A 22,678-nucleotide genomic window follows, 5' to 3' on the forward strand; every position below is an offset into this window, starting at 1 on the left:
CAACCTTTTCTTTTTGGTATAAGAGGGTTAATTATTATTAACACAAACCTACACCCGCTGCATCACGTGGGATCACACCAAGTCAAAACAATACACAAGTTGAACGACGGACTTTTTTGAACCCCAAGTTTTTAACTTTTTAAGAATAGCCCCGTGTTGCTTCTGCTTCTTTTCATGACACAGGTTGACCAGCCATGTTACTTTCATTTCTTTCATTAAACAGAGAATCTGCACACTGATTGTTGCCATAATCTTAAGTAAAGATATCAATGGTTGTCTTTCTTCTCCGCATGTACCATTAAGCACTAAACCTCCTAAGTATTAACAGTGAGCAACTTCTAGCAGATTTACCCACGGATTTTTTTTTTTTTTGTGGGGGGGTTGGGGGGGAAGAAAGAAAATGTTCTATATTGAAGTTAAAAAATTAAGCTCTTGTTCATCTTGGAATTGATCTATTTTATAAATCATGTTAATTATTAAACTAAAAATATATTTAGTAATACATCATTAAATGATGGGTCTACATACTCTTAAATCCAAGAACAAAATAGAGAAGATCGTATTCCCACGGTTTCATAAAATCTTTTGACAAATGCTACAATAGCATGTCAACTGTTAACAACAATTTTACTTATTCGAAAGGGTTAAACTTAAGTACAATTCTTTAAGTGAAACATATTAAATTATTAATTAAATTCAAACACACAACTACATTTAATTTAACTGACCTTAGAAAATATACAATATTTTGTTTATTGATCAATGCAAGCAATTATGCATTTAAATTTAATTGAAAAACTTAATTTACTACACTAAAGGAACTGCCTGCCTGCTTACCTTTTTTCCATTCTAGAAATGGTTTCTGAAAACATTTCAGCAATAGTACATATTGATATTAGTTCTAAGGTAAAACTTAAGCACAACACTTTAAGTGTAAAACATTAAGTTCCTCAATTGAATTCAAATACTTGGTTGTTTTGAATATAATTTTCCTTGAAAAAGATAATACCATGTGTTTTATTGGTCAATACAACCAAGTATTTGAATTCAATCGAAGATACTGTATCTAAGCCTTTTGTTCCAATTTTTTTTTTTTTTAATTAAGTATATTGGTTCTGATACCCTAGACCATCAGCCGCATCCACCGCCCCTCAAGGTCACGTGATGGTACGATTTATTTTATCCCATTTCTATGGTAACACCCAATCCATTATTTGATCAGTCGCAAATCACAATCAGCTGTTGTAAGGAAAATAAAAAGATGCTGAAATAAGGTGCAAGGGGGTTGAATGATTCACCATTGACTGTCCAATATAAAATTCAGATTGATAACTAAGGTAATATTACATTGATGAAAATTCCACGGTAAATTGGTAATTCAATCTACTTGCAATAGACTAAGCATCAGAAGTTCAAAATGAAAACTTCAACTGAATATGAATATATATCCAGATGAAATTACTTAAACAAAGAGGATAATGTTCATTCAGACATCCTGAGAACAATCCAGTCTAAACATCGATGTAATCAAAAGCGAATTCCAAACTGCCAAATCAAAATTGGAGTTACTTTTTATAAATTAATAAAGGTCTACTTACATTTGGGAAAGTTACAAGGACGCTTAAGAATTGCACAACCCAAAAACAGAACTACCTACAAAATTTACAGATCTCAATCAGAATGCAAATTACTAACCCAACAAAGAGAGGAAAACGGGTTACAGATAATTGATGTCCCGAATGTACCTAAACCTCAGATGTTCCTGATACAGAAACATAACTCACTGTGGCTGCTAGACTAACCAGTGAAACTAAAATAATTATTGGGCAAATCTAAATATTTGATCCCAAGATTTATAAATAAAAATATAAGAATAAGACATCCTAGTCACTAGTGCTACAAAACTTAAAAAGTGTGAGAGAGATTATTACCCAAGGCAAAGCGACTTCTGTTCCTAACATCTTGAACTGGTAACATTGCTAGTGCGTGCAAGCAACATTTCATAGAGTTCTTCAGCTTTGGGACGGTTTTTTGGATTTTCCTCAGTACACCGGCGGAATAAATCAACAAGGAAGCTCAATGTTTCTAATTCTTCTAATTCAGCCTCTGATTCCCCCAGCTCAGCACCAGATTGAGCCATTGCTGGCTCACTAATTGAGCTTAAAGCCTCCAGCTCATCTGTCAATTGTGGTCGCTTGCTCATCTGTTTATATCAGAGGCAACAAACTGATTAGATTACAGGGTAGAAACCGAGTTTCAACCTAATATGAACAGCATATCAAGATAAATGCAACATTAATGCCTCAGGTTCACTTCTATTAAGTGAATAGTATCGAGAATATGTCAAAAAGGAACTCTCATGCTGAAACTAAAAATACTGGCATTCCAGTTACAGGAAAATTATCTCTTGGTTATTGTTATTAACATAAAATATTATGATACAGACCAATCCTATAAGAAACGGAATCCATTTGCTAGCACGAAAGATCTCTCATGCCTGGATTCTGTTACTCTAAGCTCACCTAATCTTCAACTTTTCAAAAATTTCTAGTTTTTTTGTTTCTGTTTGTGTGTGTTGCGGGTGGGGGGGGGGGTAGACAGACAGAGAATCATACCTGAAGGAGATCATATATATGTGAGTCAGATAATCCAACATACGGGACTTGCAAAGTTAATAATTCCAAAAGCACGCAGCCAAATGACCAAATATCAACTTCCTGTAACCAAATAAATAAGAGTTTTACAATTAAAAACACATCACATGAAGGATAAGAAGTAGCAAGTGCATAATAGCCGTGAACCCCCAAAACCCTAAGTTTACACACACACACACACACCCAATGGATTTTAAAACCACAACCTTAACCTCCACCCTTTCCTATGGGCGAGGAGGAGGTTCTGTTTGGGCGCCCAAAGAAAGTTACCATCCTTGAGTTGAATGAAGAGAATTTTTACACAAACACCTGGTATGGGCCCATCAGATATCACCACTTCATAGAGGTCATCGGCTGATTATATGCTACTTTGATGCCTCTCCCACATTCCGTGACTCTAGATGATGGCAATATTTTTTTCTTTTTTTCTTTTTTTCCCTCTTCGACAAGGAAATGTATATCTTTATACATGCATAATTCCTTTTTCCCTCCATTGAATTCAATCTTCTATCCTAAATACATTTTATTTTCCCTCAGTAAACCTTTGGCAAGTTCACAAAATTTCAGGGTTGCAGACAATTTCTGCAACATAAGAGATGAACATTTGTACCAAACATGCATAATTCCCTTTTCCCCCATTGTATTAGATCCTAAATACATTTTATTTTTCCCTCAGTAAACCTTTGGCAAATTCACAAGATTTCAGTGTTGCAGACAATTTCTGCAACATAAGAGATGAACATTTGTACCAAACATATCAGCTTGGACAGAGACATGCAAGTTTATGTATATGACAACACTGCTTGTAATGGCAATGCATTACAGAATTAAGAATAATCATAAAGATCAGATGCTCTGAACCATTAGTCAAAGATTCTAACTGATTGGAGAAAGAACTTACCAGTCCATATGTGTTGCGTTCATGCATTGCCCGCAGAACCTCTGGAGCCATCCAACGAGGTGTTCCAACACACACATCAGGAGGAGGTACTCCAATATGAGCAAGGCAACAGGTATGTAAGAGAGAGCGAAGAGGCACTGCACTATCAAAATCACAGAGCTTCACAACTGGCATTCCATCAGCTCTCTTCCTATCCAAATCAATCAATATGTTTTCACTTTTTATGTCACGATGAATAATGTGTTTCGAATGCAGCTCTGCCAACGCACAAGCAAGATCTCTAGCGATGCACAATGTCAACTCCACTGGGACATGCTTCTCGCCAGCTTTTGATAGCTTCTCTACATAAATCTGTTACATAATGGGTAAGACAATCACTAAGACACAAATAAAAACTGATCAAGGAAAGGTAAGCAAGCTTGATAAACTAACCAAAATTACCTTTAAAGATCCCCCTTCTATATACTCTAAGAAAATTGCAGACGTTAATATACGACGCTCTGGATTTCCTTCCACTGAAGAAACCCACTTCGAAGATATTTGATGTCCATACATTTCTACTATGCAGGAATGTCTCAAAGCACCTAAAATTCTTACTTCCCCTAAGCAACTGTTCTCAAAATTACTTAATTTGTCCACTGAAGTCCCACATACTTCCAAAGTACGCACCTGCAAGATCCAACAAGATAGGCATATTAGCACTCATATTGAAACATTTTACAATCAAGATAATGAACCATGAGAAACTAACATGAACAAATAAACAAAAACTTAATCAGCTACTAGTAACTTAAAACAAGAAAAATATAGCATTCAAACTACAAAAACTAAGCATTCATAAACTCTGCAATCAATGAATGTCTTAGAAGACCCATCACACAATCATTATCAACAATAACTGGATGCAATATTGCAGAAAAATGGATACCACATTTTTCATTCAGTGATAATGTGAATGTGACAAGACTTTCTGAGGTACACACCTTTGCTACAGCCTCAATGGATCCAAATTTGCAACGAACAAGAGAGCTAGAACCTGCCTTCTCAATTTCATCACAACAAGATATAGACGGAAAAGAACAATCAGCACCTAATCCAGTTTCACTTGAAAGCGGAACTGGAGTCCGCCTGAGAGGAATGTATCTGTTACACGAAGCAAATCCATAAAGGGAAAAAAATAGATACAACTCTTTGGCCAAACAATATAACAGTTTCAGAAATATGTTATTGAACCAAACATATCAGATGAGAATAAGATAACAGTAGCCTATAATATCATGATGAGTGGAAGATCAGAACATCAAAATTAGACAAGACCACATAAATTAATAATAGACTGAGAAACTTCCATGTATTAAGGTTTACATTCAACCTGCAGCAGGACTGATCAACATGCTACATTGTAGTTCATGATATGTGTTCTAAAGGATAGCCAATCCCTTCACACAAGAAATCACACTAGTCAGCAGAACAATACTGTTTCAAAGAGGAAAAGGAGGAAAAAAATGGCCAAAACATTCCAAACAAAGCAGAGATCTGAATATCTTAATTTAACACTTCATGCATAAAGCCGAGCACTTCAGGGGGTTAAGAACATTAAAAAATATATAACAGAAGCCAAAAGGCCCAAAACTATAAAGCACCTTTAGGGCATTATAACGGTATATGAACTGGGCTATGAACACAGGCTGGCCTTGATAGTTAATAAGAAGCTTGCTCAAATGAGAAACAAGCCAGGTCTAAGACTACTTTTAATTCTTTTCATGTTAAATAAGCATAGCTCTAGTAGCCCTTGCCTCAATTCATTGACGACAAACATAAGGGGAAGCATCACTCTGGATCTATAATTTATTCTTATCTGGAAATGTAGAATACAGAGGAAAACAGTCGCTCTAATTTTTGAACAGTCTTATAAATACAATTGTTACTCACATCAGCAAAGGGCTGACACATATTTAAAATGGCTTCTTTTCATAAAGGATAATGGTTATTAGCTACAAGCAAAGGCACCACACTTCTACTTGGGCTTGTTTATGTTCAGATGCCACAGCGAAGATGCTTGAGCCAAGCTTTAGCAAGCTTCTTATAGCATCAGAAGTTGAGATCAACCTAAAACATGGCCTAAATCCAACTGTGCCAAGTGTGAGCAGTCAAATACTCACCATGGTTTTCTATGGTTTAACATAAGCATCACCCATTAAAAAGAAAAATCTAAAGGTGCACACCTGTAAAAATATTCCGAGTCTGTCTCTTCTCTTATATCATGTGGACGACATGCATCAACAACCATGCGAACCCAGGAATCACCCCTCTTGATGGGAACAACATTCCAGGCATGTGGCATGAAATCCAGGTAACCCCTGACAAGCTCACAAGGTACAGGAGGCTCCATCCGGTCACATAAATACTGGAGAAAACGATATTTCATCAGATCACGATAATAACTAGAAGGAAAAGGAAAAATATTAAACACATCCAAAACATATAGATCTTGAAACATAAACACAGTAGAAGAATCACCTTCATAAGTAATGCTCTATGTCTGCACACACCAAACTGCAGGGCCCCTATAGGAACTATTACAGAATTTCTTCTTACTTTAATAGAGTTGATAGATTTCTCACAGAGATCAGAAAAAATAATATCTTCAACAGTGTCCACAACTGCCTTGTTGGTTGTACCAATACTCTCTCTGTTTCCAGTTGAGCAGGTGCAAACAAAGGGCTTTTGATAGTTTGAACCAGAGACCGCTTTTCGTGTCCTTTCAACGATAGCACCTCTATCACTACCTCCAAAATGATCTGATACAAAAAGAGCAAGCAATGATGCAATCTGCAGGACATCAACAGCATCCTGATCCCTACTTCTGCTTAAACCATTTAATTGCTTGAAACGAAACACCAATGCTTGAACAGATAGTGTAATCGCATCTAACTCTTCATCCCTCTTCCTGAAGGTCAAAATAAACAATCTCAGTTGTTTACATCAAGTGAACCATTACTATATACCAACCCAGAAACCAAAAAAAGTGCAATCAATGTCTAAATCAACAAAACATTCATGTATAAAATGACCTGTCCACAAGAATGACTTCACGTGAATTAAGATGCAAGTTTTGCTCGTAATCACTCAGTGACATGAAGGGTCGGTCACGCCCCGCATCATAGAAACCATCTGGTAGATGATCCTCAATGCTACAAAACGAGTCATTACTGTACTTGTGAGACAAATTTGAGCTATCTTCAATTGGTTTACGAGACTTGCATGGCTTAGGATTATCAAGATTCCTATCACAATGCCTTTTTGACTTGGAGATACTTTTCAATGTTTCTGAAGACGAACCTTCATCTTCCTCACCAGCCCCATTCTGTGTGGAGATCAGAGATGAGTCAGCTTCACAGCATTCATCTTCACCCCCTTTTCTTTTTGGAGCAGAGTCACCAAACCCCTTTCTGGAACCAATTTCATTATCCTCGGCCACACTAGGCAAATTTTCAATTTCAGCTTCTCCAGAAACAATTTGCTTATCATCATCATCATCCACACCTACAATGTGTGAGGCACCTTCTACACAAGTTTCAGTAGCAGGGACATTGTGGTTGCTGGATTTGATGTTTTCTTCTGCTTTCATAGTTAACACCTTGTCACAATCTATACCTTTCCACTTTCTACTATTGTTCAAGCGTTCTTGACGAGCTTTCTGCTGCAAATAATACCGTCGTTTCCATCGCTTGCCTGTCCTACGGGCTGCGAAACATCTACTGTTTGATGATGTCACAGTTAATAAGGTTGGTGATGTATGACTAGAGCCTGCACCTATGAGTCATAAGATGAAACTGGTTTCACATATCTGAACAAAAGCATATACAAAACAAAGTATATTTATTTTAAATAAAGAAAGGAACCATCCAGATTAAATCAAATAGAACTGAGTGCACAGGCCTCACCATTACAGGAAATTCTTCTCTCATTTTCCATGGTAGTGTCATACACATCCATTTCAACTGAAGAACTGATGAAATCATCATTGGATGCATCTCTACCATTCCCTTCCAAATTGCAGCTTATCCATGAAGGTATTTGACAATAGCTGAGGAGCTTATTGTACTTCAAAGATAAAGAAGAATCAGGACACAAATTAAATGCTAGGCTTCAAACATGGATACAGAATATGAATCAAAGCTAAAAACCACTGAGTAATCCAATTCCAAGATAAGTTGAGATATTCTTTTTTTGATAAGTGAGATATCCAAAATTCATGAGCATCAAACACAATGTATGTATATATGTATGTGACACAGAAACATTCCAATACATACAATATAGGGTCAGGTGTAACTCTATGTGAGGTTACACCACTCTATAACTTTTCATTGAAAAGGGTATTTTGACAATTAAATTGTTGGATTACATTATCTTCTTACACCCTACATACCTGCAAAATATCAAGATTATCGGAGATCAATAACTATCTCATCATAAGATGTTTATATTTCAAGTTTATTAACTTTAAACTTACACACAAAAAATGAGCTTGTGAATCAAATGGTAAATAACAACCGATTAACACTAAACTTGGAGTGCATGTTAGAAGCAACAAAATTACATAATCCAATAGTCAGATTTTCAGAATATTAATTCTATAAAAAATTTATGGACTAGTGGAACATTGCAAAGAGTTACACCAAGTGTAACTTGATCCTAATCCTACAATACACACACACACACACACACACACATGTTCATAAAATGAGGATGACTGAATTAGAACAAAAAGATTAAAGAGTGAAAATACTAGGAAAATAAGGAATGAAGTCATCCATTTAAAAGTAGAGGTGGCTCCTACATAGGAAAAAATGAAGACTGATTACTACAACAGTGAAAATGAGTGGTTTAATTCAAGTTGCAGCCTGTGAAAAGAGGTCAAGTGGACAACCGCAATAAGTTGATGAGGCCTATGATCAAAAGAATGGAAGCTAAGATTGAAAAGGAGTGGATGAGGCCTATGACTTGACTAGTGCAAAAAAAAAAGTAATTAAAGAATTCAAGTAGCTGAACATAAAATTAGGATATGGGCCTATTTGAAAGAGTAGCAACCATAGAAATAAATAGAATAAAATCTTTTGCCAAACAAATTATATCTTACAACATACAAGAAACTAAAACTGCAATGAATCATAACAAGCAAAGAAATATGACATTAAGTGCCTCTGAAACTAAGTCAGTATACGTCATCATATATAAGTACCTGGAGATTTAACTTTTGAAGGTTATGCATTGAGTCAAGTTCAAGAGACCCTATTGATGTCAGCCTATTATTTGAGAGGTCCAAGTTCTCCAGCCTTTGCAAAGTGGACAAACCCGAAGGGAGTTCCACCAATTTATTATTCGCAACTTTAAATGATATCAAGGCATTCAAATTACTTATTTCAGTGGGCAAACTCTTCATCTTATTGAATGAAAGATCTAGAAACTCCAACTTATTTAAGCAGCCAATTTCTGGAGGAAGGTATCTGCAGGAAAATTTTCACCACAATTCAGTGGGTTAAAAGCTGGTAAAGTGAGTACAGCAATACTATTTTTCTATTCATTATTGAAATGACAATGACAAACAGTCCTCAAATACTCAAGGCTTAGAAGTTTAGAGCATTATTAATGTAATTTAATGGCTTCATCTTATGAGAACAAGCATTCAGCTAGAGATTTCATCACATGGTTCATGGTCGTGTGTGTGTGTGTGCGCGTGTGTGAGAGAGAGAGAGAGAGAGAGAGAGAGAGAGAGAGAGGTTTAATCACCTAGTTTATAACATGCTATACCATCACTATCAAGGCCAAACAATTTGGACAGACACCAAATTAAACATAAATGAATATCCTTCAAGATGTTATGTCCTATCATGATAAGCTGTTACAGGATCTACAACAAGGATTTTCACCCTGTGGCTTCAAATTAAACATAAATGGATATCCTTTGAGGTATTATTTCCTAGCATGACAAGCTGTTATAGGATCTGCATCAAGGTTTTTCACCCTGTGGCTTCAATCCATGCTCCCTATAATTTCAAATTTCTCCTCTTTTCATTTTTTTCCTGAATTTTAAAAGCATTACCGCTTGTTTGTTGGGTGTCATAACAGTTCATGCACAATTAAAAAAGGACAACCACATAACCATATTGTGCGATGAAAAGTCTACAAATTTTTAAGCAATCCACGTAGCTCAAGCTTTGCCATTATAGAGCTCATTGAAAGTCACTCAGCAGCCTAGGCATGCATAGATCAGCCTATTTATGAGTTTGATATTACATGTACTATCCAGAATAATGACACAAAATATACTGATGTATATGTAATAGAGATTATTCTCTTTTGCTTATTTATTATTATTATTATTATTCAAAAACTACTCACACACCAGAGTATGGTTTTTGAACATGTGAGCTCACCCTCAATCCCTTGTTTACAAGAGAAGGAGATGTCATTTGGTCCAAAGGCCATTAGCAACTTTTCTACTAATTATCTATGCACAGCCTTCATTGTATCCCAGTCAATCTTGTATGATACATTATAGAAATACTCTTTCTTGTCAAAACTACAGAATCTGTATAATACTGGATAATTCACTTGCAGCAGAAATCACCATATTTTGCATTCAGCTACATGATTATAAGACTAAACCAAGACAAATGCTTCTTCTACGTATTATTACATCCTCACCTAAGCCTAAAGTACATCCCTCCACGCACTAAATATATACAACACAAGCCAAATCAACTGGGGCTGGCTTCAACTACACTAATTATCTCATCAGAGACAGATTCCAAATAATCTTTCCCAGTGTCAATTAGATAAAGCATAACAACAGCTGCTGAACAAAACAGAGTCAAATATAAATAATTCAATTCAACTAAACCAAACAAGTTACACAAATACCCCACACAAAAATTCAAAATTTTCAACTATTTTAAGTTCCATCTCAGCAGACAAGCAGAGCAGAGCAACATACACACTTACCTTATGGAAAAATGGCAAACAGAGAGCTTAGTGAGGCACTTGAGGCCAGCAATCTCGCCAAGTATCGGGAAAGCCGAAGGCCGAGGCGGCACTTTAGAAAGCTCAAGCTCCTTCAAATCCTCGAGCATATTCAGTGGCAACCCACCAAAACTGGGCGACGATATCTTAACCTGCAAGCACTCCAACCCAACCAAGCTCCCAAACTCCGAAGGAAACAAATTAATCTCATTCCCGAAGAACTTCAACCTCTTCAGCCGCCCGAGCCCGCCCAGCGATTTCGGTATCAAATTGAACACGTTTTTGTACAAATACAAACCCTCCACGGCGTCGTTTGAGTTCTCCAGCGTCGAAACCTCGAAACTTTTCCCGGAAACATCAAGAACCGGTCCATCCTCGGCATCAGCATCGCCATCGTCAACCACAGAGGGTTTGGGGGGTTTTGAAGTTTCGGACTTTTCCGAGTTTTCGGGGGATTCGGAAGCGGGTTGGTCCGAATTGGCGAGCTGCATCGGAATTGGAGGCAAAGATGGAGCGGAGCATAAGCGAGGGATTTGTCAGAGAAGGAAACGAATTCTGTGGAATTGGCAGGAAAAATCAATGGGTTTTGGGGGGGTAAAGATCTGTTTGGAAGGTAAGAAAATTAAAAAGTACAAATCATGGAAAGAAAGAATGACGGAAAATCTAAAGGGTTTTAGTCTGTAAAAGAGAGGAGCGTAGTGGTACCGCTCCTAGAAAATTAAAAAAGTTACGAAACACAGATGTCGTATAAAGATTAAAGAGAGAGGGGAACCCTAGAATCTGGTTGTACCGTTTTTATTTTGGGGGTATAAATAGAATAGAATGGAGAGAGAGAACGGGTTTAAATTTATATATAAATTTTGATTTTAAAACAGTGGAGGACTGACTGATTTGACAATTTGGCCACTATTCTTTTCCTGCCTCCTTCGTGGCCACTTACCAACAAGTTTCAGCACTCTTGTAGGTAAATTTGGTCCGAGACTTTTCTATCATTTGTAATAATTTGCCTGAAGTACATAATAATGTGGTTTTTACTTTGTTTTGGAAAAGAGTAAACCGATCAATGTTACATAATTACTTGTGCCAAATTTTAAAAAGCAATGATTTGGTATTAAAAATAGCACTTCAAAAAATCAATTAATTTGGACCTATTTGGTAGGAGATTCCTAATAATGTTACTTAAATTTTATAAAAATATGTAAAAATGAAAAATGATATAAAAATACGTGTTGTAATGTTTAATCAATGGTTTCATTGTTTGAACACTGTTATCAAACGGGACCTTAAGCATTTTGTTGTGAAAAGCCTTATATTTGATGTTATTGCTTAGTGTTTGAAACAAAATCATGCAAAGTTCAAATTTTCTTTCAAACATGAAGGCTGGGTTTGGTTAAAACGCGTTGCTATCCGCATCTGCGTTTTCTTGGGTAGGTCCTATGTACTATTCACAGGATTCACAAGTACCTCTTTCAGCAAATATAACTTATAACCTGGATTCTATGATACTATTCACACATTTAAAAATTATTTTACTACAGTATTTTTAGTTTTCAGTTTTCAATTTTTAACAATAAACGGTATCCAAACAGACTAAAAATGTATCAACAAAAAAATTAAAAGAAAATGTTAAAGGTACTACAACTTTTACTACGTAGAGCTTACATATTCATGTTTCTGTGGATTTTAATAACATAAAAATGAATATTTGAAAAAAAAAAAATTGATGATTGGTGACACATCGTTTTTTAGATATTGTATAATAAAATTTATAGCATCCTAGCATTAGGAATATGCACAGATCTAGTTAGCCAAGTTGATGCCAATATTTTTAACTAGAGTACCATTGGTGGATTCACTTTTCAAACCGATGTCGATCCACCAACTTTTAAAACCTGATGGGTTGGTTGAAAATTTACATAGCTTTTTGACTGGATGGGTTGGAAATTTTATACAATATGCCTTTACTTACATTTGGTTATCTCTAATTGGGCCATAAAATACTTGACATTCAAAGGCAGAGTCCTAACTCTTGTTTGAGGCCAAGCTACGACACTAATATACCAACGTCTTTAATTTGTATTACTTCTAAAAATTATTTATTTTCTCATATAAAAAGAAAAGAAAAAATATTAACCCTATATATATAGGCAAATGGATCAATTCTTGGTGGTTTAGGAAAATCTTAACCTGTGAGTCAACTTGACAAGCTAATTTAATGGTCATAATCACCCAACCCGCACTGCACATATAATAAATGCATGGATCAAAGCAAGTTGACATCAATAAATGAGTTGAGCAAATATATTGCATAACCTTTAAATAATGATTTTGAAAACCGAATTGAATCAGGTTAATCGAGAACAAACCACTAGTCTAGTTTTAAAGTTAATAAAACCAAAAAAAAAAAAAAAATTGTGTGAATTGTGGTCAAATTGCTTGGTTTAGTAAACTAGTCACAGGTTTACTAGTTGGACCTCATCTTCATAAGAGGAAGTAATATCCCACTGCTCACCATCGAAAAGCCCAATACTCTAATTTGTTAGTCACCAATAGCTTACTATCACTAGATCTTGCTATTTTTGGAGGGGTTTGATTTGTTGAGAGAGAGAGAGAGAGAAGAAAAAGAAACTGATATTTTATATTTTAATGGGGATGGGAATAACATCTAACCCGTTGGGGATATGGGTGTGGTTTGTGGATGGGATTTAAAATAAAATAAATTATAAACCTCTCTATCTCTCTCATGTAATATTGATTGAGTGGACTTTTTCTTTTTCTTTTTCTTTTTTTACTTTGTATTTTTGTATAGGCTAAGTATTCATATATCCTTATGAATAAAAAAAATATCATATTTTAATTTAAATATGTGTGTTGGAGGGGGTGATTTGGGGGAGGTTGACAAAGAGGAAGCCGAAAATAGGAGATATTTTGAATAGAGGGGTTGTTTTGTTCAAAAGTGGAATGTGGGGTAATTTTGGTGGGGCCCAAGTGTTTTATCTCTACACCCATCAAAATTGCATTTTCCCAATTTGGGGAGAAAATGAGAGAGGAGAGAGTGTAGAAGGAAAATTATTCATCGACCCCTCTCTTCCCTCCATTGTATGTGAGATTTTTTTTTAACCCATTATGAACCTTTTTTTTTAATCCATTATGTATGTTTTATTTTAAATTTTTAGCCTCCACTTTAATTTTATTTTCCCCATTGTAAATTATTAAAAAAGAATTTATGTAATAGGGCATGAGAATAAATTTATACAAACTTATTTTTTATATTGTATCACTTTTCTAATAGTTTTTCATCAACTTTCCACACCCAACCAAACATGTATGAAAGAAAATTAAATATTTTCTATTTCTCACTTTTCCATCCTCCAACCAATCAAAGCCTAAAGTATATTGAACTTTTTTAAAATTATATTAGTATATTGAACTCTCTATTTTTTTTGGTCATATAAATCTGTTAAAATATTTGAAATAATCAGATAATAATTATCTAGTCATTGCAATAAATTCTGAAAATATCATCTCATCATTAGTCAATATATAATTGACCGCTTTAAATATTTTTTTAGTCAAGATTACTAATTTTTATATACTTTATTGGGTAAATTGCAAATTATATCTCTAAGAGCAACCACATCAGTCCATGTATAATCTTGCAAAATACAAAAAGCAGCTCTTTTTACACATTTTGACCAAAAAAAACACTCACAACAATGGGTGTAAAATTGTGCATAAATATACCAGAGCTACAGTAATCGTGCATATATACACGGTTACTGTAGCTATTCTATACATTATTTTGATAATTTCTAATTTCGCTCCTTTTTTTTTTCTCTCTCTCTTCTCCATCTGCAAAACCAACGCCCTCATTATTTGCTTCTTCCTCTAATACACACTCTCACAGACAAAATAAAAAATCAACCACAAAATCAACAACAAAATCAACCACAAACACCACAAAACCAAACATACCCACACACGGACACACCAATAGAGACAAAGAGAGTGGATCGGCGCTTGTGGCGGATCGTGCTTGAATCGGAGTTTCAGATCGGCATGCTTGAATTGGCGTTCTTCTCGCCGTGCTTGGATTAGAGTTTCAGATTGGCTCCATGCTTGCTGCCATCGCCGGATCCAACACAAATGGACTTAGATTGACATGGGTTTATGTTGAAGTGAAGATTTTTGGTTTGTTTAAGAGTTTTCTGGTTTGTTAATGGAGTTTTCCGGTGAAGAAATGGGCGAAAGAAGAAATATTGATTGGTGAAGAAAGATGAGAGAAAGAAGAAAAAGAAAGAAAATTCACCGTGAGAGAGAGAGAGAGAGAGAGAGAGAGAGAGAGAGAGAGAGAATAGTGTTCAGCAAGAAAGTGAGAAAGTGGGATTGACTAGTAAAAGGTTGTTGAAATAATTAAAAAATAAAATAAAATGATTATTTAATGAAAATAGTGTGTATAATAGATAAACTGATGTGGGTGTTTTGGATAAGTAGATGTGTAAAATAGAAAAAGTAGGTTTTAGATGTGTAAATTTACAAAATCGTGTATAATAGAAAAAGACACAACTTTTACATATTTTGTCTCAAAAATGCTTCACATCAGTGCTTCTAAAAATGTGTAAAGATGTGTATATTTATTCACTTGCTACAGTAACAGTATATATTTACACAGTTGTAACTCATCCATATATTATTTTATTAATTTCACGTTCACACCTTTTTTTTTTCTCTTTCTTCTCCGTGCACAACGAACTCAATAACTTCTCCTCTCCTCATCTTCTTTTTCCTCAGATGCTCACAAACACATCCACACACAAACAAACCCACATGGACAAACCAACAAAGAGACAGGTCGATGCTTGATCGAAACGATCGGTGCTTGTGGAACGATCAGTGCTTAACTGGAACGATCGGAGTTCGTGGGTCTTGCTTGATCGGAGCTAGGGAGATCTGACCGAGATGGGTCTTGCCTGATCGAAGCTAGGGAGATCTAACTGAGCTTGATCGGTGCTTGACTGAGTTTGATCAGAGAGTTGACCTGTGTTCGAGAGTTTGATCGGAGAGTTGATCTGTGTTCGAGAGTTTGATTGGTGCTTGACCGGTTTGATCTGTGTTCCAGAGTTTCACTAGGAATAAAGCATGTCTTGAACGGTGCTTGACCAAGTTTGATTAGAGAGTTTGATCGGTGCTTGACCGAGCTAGGGAGAGTTGATTTGTGTTCAGAAATGGATATAGAGATGAGTAGAGAGATGGGTATAGAGAGAGCAACAAATCAGAAAATTTCATAGAGAAAGAGAAAGAGAGCGCACGTATGTAAAGGGGGGTAGTTGTGAGAAATAATAATAAAAAATTGAGAAAATTGATTATTTAAGTAAAAGAGATGATAGAATAGATAAACTGATGTAGGTATTTTGTAAAAATGGATGTGTAAAATAGAAAAAAAATAGGTTTTTAGTGTAAAAATGGATGTGTAAAATACACTAATTGATGTGGTTGCTCTAAGAGCATTAGCATTGGGGGATGTAAAAACCCCCCCAGTTGTTATTTTACCAACTGGAGCCTCAAAAACCCCCCACATTTGGGTATGTAAACTTAATTTTATTTTACATCCTAGCTAAAGTAAGTATGGGTATTTAGAACTTACTGTAGCTAGTATATATAAATAAAATAATATTATCTTCTTTCTCTTTCTCTCACTTTTCTCTATCTTCCTCCCCTCTCTATTCAATCCCTGACTCTCTTCCCTCTTTCACTCTTTTGTCTCTTCTCTAATTTTTCTCATTCACACGGTGTTTTTTTTTTTTTTGATAACCTCACATGGTGGGTTTTGTTGATAGAGGTAGCGGTGGCTATTGTTGATGGAGGTGGTGGTGGGTTTGGTGGGTATGGTTGATGAAGCTGTTGGTGTTTGGTATCGATCGTTTTTGGGTTTACTAGTTAAATATGGTGGTTTGTGATCGTTTGCTTGGTGAATAGTCATGGTCTTGGTTGGTAGCAGAGGAAAGAGATGAGAAATATATATTTTATTTAATATTATATTATTGTGTAGTTCTATTATTTTAATCAGTTGCATGTAAAAATAAAAACTGAAATGTATGGTGTATTGTAAAGTGAGTTGGTATAATAAATAAAACAGATTTTTAGATGGTAAAATACAACTTTTATGCCATCCCCAATAGTAATGCTCTAAAATTTGAGGGTGTTTGGATTTTACATCCTAAAATTTTAGAATTTAGAATTTATCCTATGAAATTTGGGGGTGTCTAGATTTTACACCTTAATGTTTTAAAATTTGGATTTTATCCACTAAAGTTTGGGGATATTGGATTTTACATTCCAAATTCTAAAACTTTAGGAAATAAAATCCAAATATATCTAAACTTTAGGGAGTAAAATCTAAATACCCCAAAAAAATTAGGGGGTAAAATTCAAATTCTAAAATGTTATGGTGTAAAATCCAAACACCCCAAACTTTAGGGGGGTAAAATTCAAATTTTGAAACTTTAAGGTGTAAAATTCAAACACCCCCAAATTTGAGGGGTGTAATTTGTAATTTACCTTTTATTTTATTATTTTCATATTAATTAATATTAAAATAATACTATGTCATCACAATTTGACCTTTAGGTTAAACGCTGGTCCAACCTTAAAACCTTGAATCCTTTCTTTTTCTAGTTCTTTCATCAATTTAAAACAAAATTATTTTTGAATAGAGCAATTTTGTTTTTATGAAGAACTTCAACCTCTTCAGCCGCCCGAGCCCGCCCAGCGATTTCGGTATCAAATTGAACACGTTTTTGTACAAATACAAACCCTCCACGGCGTCGTTTGAGTTCTCCAGCGTCGAAACCTCGAAACTTTTCCCGGAAACATCAAGAACCGGTCCATCCTCGGCATCAGCATCGCCATCGTCAACCACAGAGGGTTTGGGGGGTTTTGAAGTTTCGGACTTTTCCGAGTTTTCGGGGGATTCGGAAGCGGGTTGGTCCGAATTGGCGAGCTGCATCGGAATTGGAGGCAAAGATGGAGCGGAGCATAAGCGAGGGATTTGTCAGAGAAGGAAACGAATTTTGTGGAATTGGCAGGAAAAATCAATGGGTTTTGGGGGGGTAAAGATCTGTTTGGAAGGTAAGAAAATTAAAAAGTACAAATCATGGAAAGAAAGAATGACGGAAAAGAGAGGAGCGTAGTGGTACCGCTCCTAGAAAATTAAAAAAGTTACGAAACACAGATATCGTATAAAGATTAAAGAGAGAGGGAAACCCTAGAATCTGGTTGTACCGTTTTTATTTTGGGGGTATAAATAGAATAGAATGGAGAGAGAGAACGGGTTTAAATTTATATATAAATTTTGATTTTAAAACAGTGGAGGACTGACTGATTTGACAATTTGGCCACTATTCTTTTCCTGCCTCCTTCGTGGCCACTTACCAACAAGTTTCAGCACTCTTGTAGGTAAATTTGGTCTGAGACTTTTCTATCATATGTAATAATTTGCCTGAAGTACATCATAATGTGGTTTTTACTTTGTTTTGGAAAAGAGTAAACCGATCAATGTTACATAATTACTTGTGCCAATTTTTTTTTTTTTGTCCATTACTTGTGCCAAATTTTAAAAAGCAATGATTTGGTATTAAAAATAGCACTTCAAAAAATTAATTAATTTGGACCTGTTTGATAAGAGACTCCTAATAATGTTACTTAAATTTTATGAAAATATGTAAAAATAAAAAAGAATATAAAAATACGTGTTGTGATGTTTAATCAATGGTTTTATTGTTTGAACACCGTTATCAAACAGAGCCTTAAGCATTTTGTTGTAAAAAGCTTTATATTCGATGTTATTGCTTAGTGTTTGAAACAAAATCATGCAAAGTTCAAATTTTCTTTCAAACTTGAAGGTTGGGTTTGGATAGCAACGCAAAACGCGTTACTATCTGCATCTGTGTTTTCTTGGGTAGGTCCTATGCACTATTCACAGGATCCACAAGTACCTCTTTTAACAAATATAACTTCTAAATTCTAACATGGATTCCACGATACTATTCACACATTTAAAAATTATTTTACTACAGTATTTTTAGTTTTCAGTTTTCAATTTTCAGCAATAAACGATATCCAAACAAATTAGAAATGTATCAGCAAAAAAATTAAAAGAAAATGTTAAAGATACTACAACTTTTACTACGTAGAGCTTACATATTCATGTTGCTGTGGATTTAAATAACATAAAAATAAATATTTGAAAAAAAAAATTGATGATTGGTTACACATTGTTTTTTAGATATTGTATAATAAAATTTAAGCATCCTAGCATTAGGAATATGCACAGATCTAGTTAGCCAAGTTGATGCCAATATTTTTAACTAGAGTACCATTGGTGGATTCACTTTTCAAACCGATGTCGATCCACCAACTTTTAAAACCCGATGGGTTGGTTGAAAATTTACATAGCTTTTTGACTGGATGGGTTGGAAATTTTATACAAGATGCCTTTACTTACATATGGTTATCTCTAATTGGGTCATAAAATACTTGACATTCAAAGGCGGAGTTAGGAATTCTTGTTTGGTGGCCAAGTTACGACACTAATATACCAACATTTTTAATTTGTATTACTTCTAAAAATTATTTATTTTCTCATATAAAAAAGAAAAGAAAAAATATTAACCCTATATATATATATATAGGCAAATGGATCAATTCTTGGTGGTTTAGAAAAATCTTAACCTGTGAGTCCACTTGACACGCTAATTTAATGGTCATAATCACCCAACCCGCAACGCTCATGTAATAAATGCATGGATCAAAGCAAGTTGACATCAATAAATGAGTTGAGCAAATATATTGCGTAACCTTTAAATAATGATTTTGAAAACCGAATTGAATCAGGTTAATCGAGAACAAACCACTAGTCTAGTTTTAAAGTTAATAAAACCAAAAAAAAAAAAAAAATAAAAAAAAATTGTTGTGAATTGTGGTCAAATTGCTTGGTTTAGTAAACTAGTCACAGGTTTACTAGTTGGACCTCATCTTCATAAGAGGAAGCAATATCCCACTGCTCACCATCGAAAAGCCCAATACTCTAATTTGTTAGTCACCAATAGCTTACTATCACTAGATCTTGCTATTTCTGGAGGGGTTTGATTTGTTGAGAGAGAGAGAGAGAGAGAGAGAGAGAAGAAAAAGAAACTGATATTTTATATTTTTAATGGGGATGGGAATAACATCCAACCCGTTGGGGATATGGGTGTGGTTTGTGGATGGGATTTAAAATAAAATAAAATAAAATAAATTATAAACCTCTCTATCTCTCTCATGTAATATTAAATGAGTGGACTTTTTTCTTTTTTCTTTTTTACTTTGTATTTTTGTATAGGCTAAGTATTCATATATCCTTATGAATAAAAAAAAAATCATATTTTAATTTTAAATATGTGTGTTGGAGGGGGTGATTTGGGGGAGGTTGACAAAGAGGAAGCACAAAATATGAGATATTTTGAATAGAGGGGTTGTTTTGTTCAAAAGTGGAATGTGGGGTAATTTTGGTGGGGCCCAAGTGTTTTATCTCTACACCCATTAAAATTGCATTTTTCCAATTTGGGGAGAAAATGAGAGAGGAGAGAGTGTAGAAGGAAAATTATTCATCTACCCCTCTCTTCCCTCCATTGTATGTGAGATTTTTTTTAACCCATTATGAACCTTTTTTTTAATCCATTATGTATGTTTTATTTTAAATTTTTAGCCTCCACTTTAATTTTATATTCCCCATTGTAAATTATTAAAAAAGAATTTATGTAATAGGACATGAGAATAAATTTATACAAACTTATTTTTTATATTGTATCACTTTTCTTCTCAACCAGATAAAATAGTTTTTCATCAACTTTCCACACCCAACCAAACTTGTATGAAAGAAAATTAAATATTTTCTATTTCTCACTTTTCCATCCTCCAACCAATCAAAGCCTAAAGTATATTGAACTTTTTAAAAATTATATTAGTATATTGAACTCTCTATTTTCTTTTTCTTTTTTGGTCATATAAATCTGTTAATATATTTGAAATAATCAGATAATAATTATCTAGTCATTGTAATAAATTCTGAAAATATCATCTCATCATTAGTCAATATATAATTGACCGCAAGTCAAGATTACTAATTTTTATATATTTTATTAGGTAAATTGCAAATTACATCTCTAAGAGCAACCACATCAGTTCATATATAATCTTGCAAAATACAAAAAGCAGCTTTTTTTACATATTTTGACCCAAAAAAACACCCACATTAGTGGGTGTAAAATTGTGCATAAATATACAAGAGCTACAGTAACCGTGCATATATACACGGTTACTGTAACTCTTCTATACATTATTTTAATAATTTCTAATTTCGCCCCTTTTTTTTTCTCCCTTCTTCATCTGCAAAGCCAACGCCCTCATTATCTGCTTCTTCCTCTGATACACACACTCTCATAGACAAAATCAAAAATCAACCACAAAAATAAAAAATCAACCACAAAATCAACAACAAAATCAACCACAAACACCACAAAACCAAACATACCCACACACGGACACACCAACAGAGACAAAGAGAGTGGATCGGCGCTTGTGGCGGATCGTGCTTGGATCAGAGTTTCAGATCAGCATGCTTGAATCGGCGTTCTTCTTGCCATGCTTGGATCAGAGTTTCAGATTGGCACCATGCTTGCTGCCATCACCGGATCCAACCCAAATGGACTTAGATTGACATGGGTTTGTATTGAAGTGAAGATTTTTGGTTTGTTTAAGAGTTTTCTGGTTTGTTAATGGAGTTTTCCGGTGAAGAAATGGGCGAAAGAAGAAATATTGACTGGTGAAGAAAGATGAGAGAAAGAAGAAAAAGAAAGAAAATTCACCGTGAGAGAGAGAGAGAGAGAGAGAGAGAGAGAGAGAGAGAGAGAGAGAGAGAGAATAGTGTTCAGCAAGAAAGTGAGAAAGTGGGATTGACTAGTAAAAGGTTGTTGAAATAATATATATATATATATATAAAATGATTATTTAATGAAAATAGTGTGTATAATAGATAAACTGAGAGCATTCACATCTGCTCGGCTAAAGTCTTCTAAAATAGAACTAAAGTGCAAATTTTACACATTTTGAGTAAAAAAACACTCACATCAGTGGGTGTAAAATTGTGTAAAACCGTGTATATATTTCCATGAGCTACAGTACTCGTGTATATTTATACGGGTACTGTAGCTCGTGTATACATTAAAATAATATTATCATTGTACAGTATAACCACCCAACGTGCCAGAATAACCACTAAACCTAGCGTTACTAGCATAGAGTATTAACCAAAATCAACTGAAAATTAACCCAAAATCAACACAGAGATACACTTGATCAGAGAAAAAAAAAACACACAGATACACAAACACACCCACACACAAACAAACCCAAACGGACAAACAACAAAGAGAGATCGGTACTTATCGGAACGATCGGTGCTAGACTGGAACGATCGGAGCTCATGGGTCTCGCTTGATCGGAGCTCGTGGGTATGGGTCTTGCCTGATCTGGTCGTGGGTATAGGTCTTGCCTGATCTGGTCGTGCTTAATCTAGTCGTGGGTATAGGTCTTGCTTATGGGTTGACGGAGGCGTTGATGGAGGCTTGTGATGGTGCTTCTGGGTTGATGAAGATTGATGGATTGGAGAGGCGTTGTGATGCTTGTGATGGCTGTGGTGTTAATGGAGTTCTTGCTCTAGTGCTTCTAGGTTTTGACCGTGAGAGAAAGAAGAAGAAAGAAGAGGAAGAAAAGAAAGGGGAAACAGTAGAGATAAGGAAAAAGAAAGAAAGAAGAAAGAAAAGGAGGTATTGGAAAAAGAAACGGGTAGGTAAAATAATATTAAAAAAAGAATATAAAAATATTATTTATATAAAATGTAGTGTATAATAGATGAATTGATGTGGGTGTTTTGTAAAAATAGATGTGTAAAATACAAAAAGTAGCTTTTTCCATGTAAAATAGATGATAAATTTACACGAGCTGGTGTGGATGCTCTGATGTGGGTGTTTTTGATAAGTAGATGTGTAAAATAGAA

General features: G+C 34.9%; 1 protein-coding gene and 1 long non-coding RNA gene across 5 annotated transcripts; both read right to left on the minus strand.

The window, feature by feature from the left end:
- Positions 1-1,300: 1,300 nt before the first annotated feature.
- LOC111993915 (uncharacterized) lies at positions 1,301-11,400 on the minus strand. 4 transcript variants are annotated; one of them, XM_024025751.2, is made up of 12 exons: positions 10,567-11,400; positions 8,804-9,068; positions 7,503-7,662; positions 6,630-7,371; positions 6,076-6,505; positions 5,781-5,962; positions 4,539-4,698; positions 3,997-4,224; positions 3,556-3,906; positions 2,616-2,717; positions 1,932-2,203; positions 1,301-1,545 (listed from the first exon to the last, which is right to left on the minus strand). In XM_024025751.2, the coding sequence occupies exons 1-11, from the start codon at positions 11,073-11,075 to the stop codon at positions 1,955-1,957; spliced, it is 3,378 nt and encodes a 1,125-aa protein (XP_023881519.2). In that variant the 5' UTR covers positions 11,076-11,400; the 3' UTR covers positions 1,301-1,545; positions 1,932-1,954. The 4 variants fall into 4 exon arrangements, with proteins under 4 accessions (XP_023881519.2, XP_023881518.2, XP_065619990.1 ...); XM_024025750.2 differs by lacking the exon at positions 1,301-1,545 and adding an exon at positions 1,547-1,653 and having other exon boundaries at positions 10,567-11,399; XM_065763918.1 differs by lacking the exon at positions 1,301-1,545 and having other exon boundaries at positions 1,547-2,203; positions 6,630-7,365.
- Positions 11,401-20,787: 9,387 nt separating this feature from the next.
- On the minus strand, positions 20,788-21,534 carry LOC136063474 (uncharacterized). The gene is made up of 2 exons (XR_010625124.1): positions 21,155-21,534; positions 20,788-21,045 (listed from the first exon to the last, which is right to left on the minus strand). It is a non-coding gene; the product is annotated as an uncharacterized LOC136063474 (long non-coding RNA).
- Between the last annotated feature and the right edge of the window lie 1,144 nt (positions 21,535-22,678).

The sequence above is a fragment of the Quercus suber genome, unplaced genomic scaffold (genome assembly GCF_002906115.3).
Source record: "Quercus suber isolate HL8 unplaced genomic scaffold, Cork oak 2.0 scaffold_532, whole genome shotgun sequence".
Classification (NCBI taxonomy): domain Eukaryota; kingdom Viridiplantae; phylum Streptophyta; class Magnoliopsida; order Fagales; family Fagaceae; genus Quercus; species Quercus suber.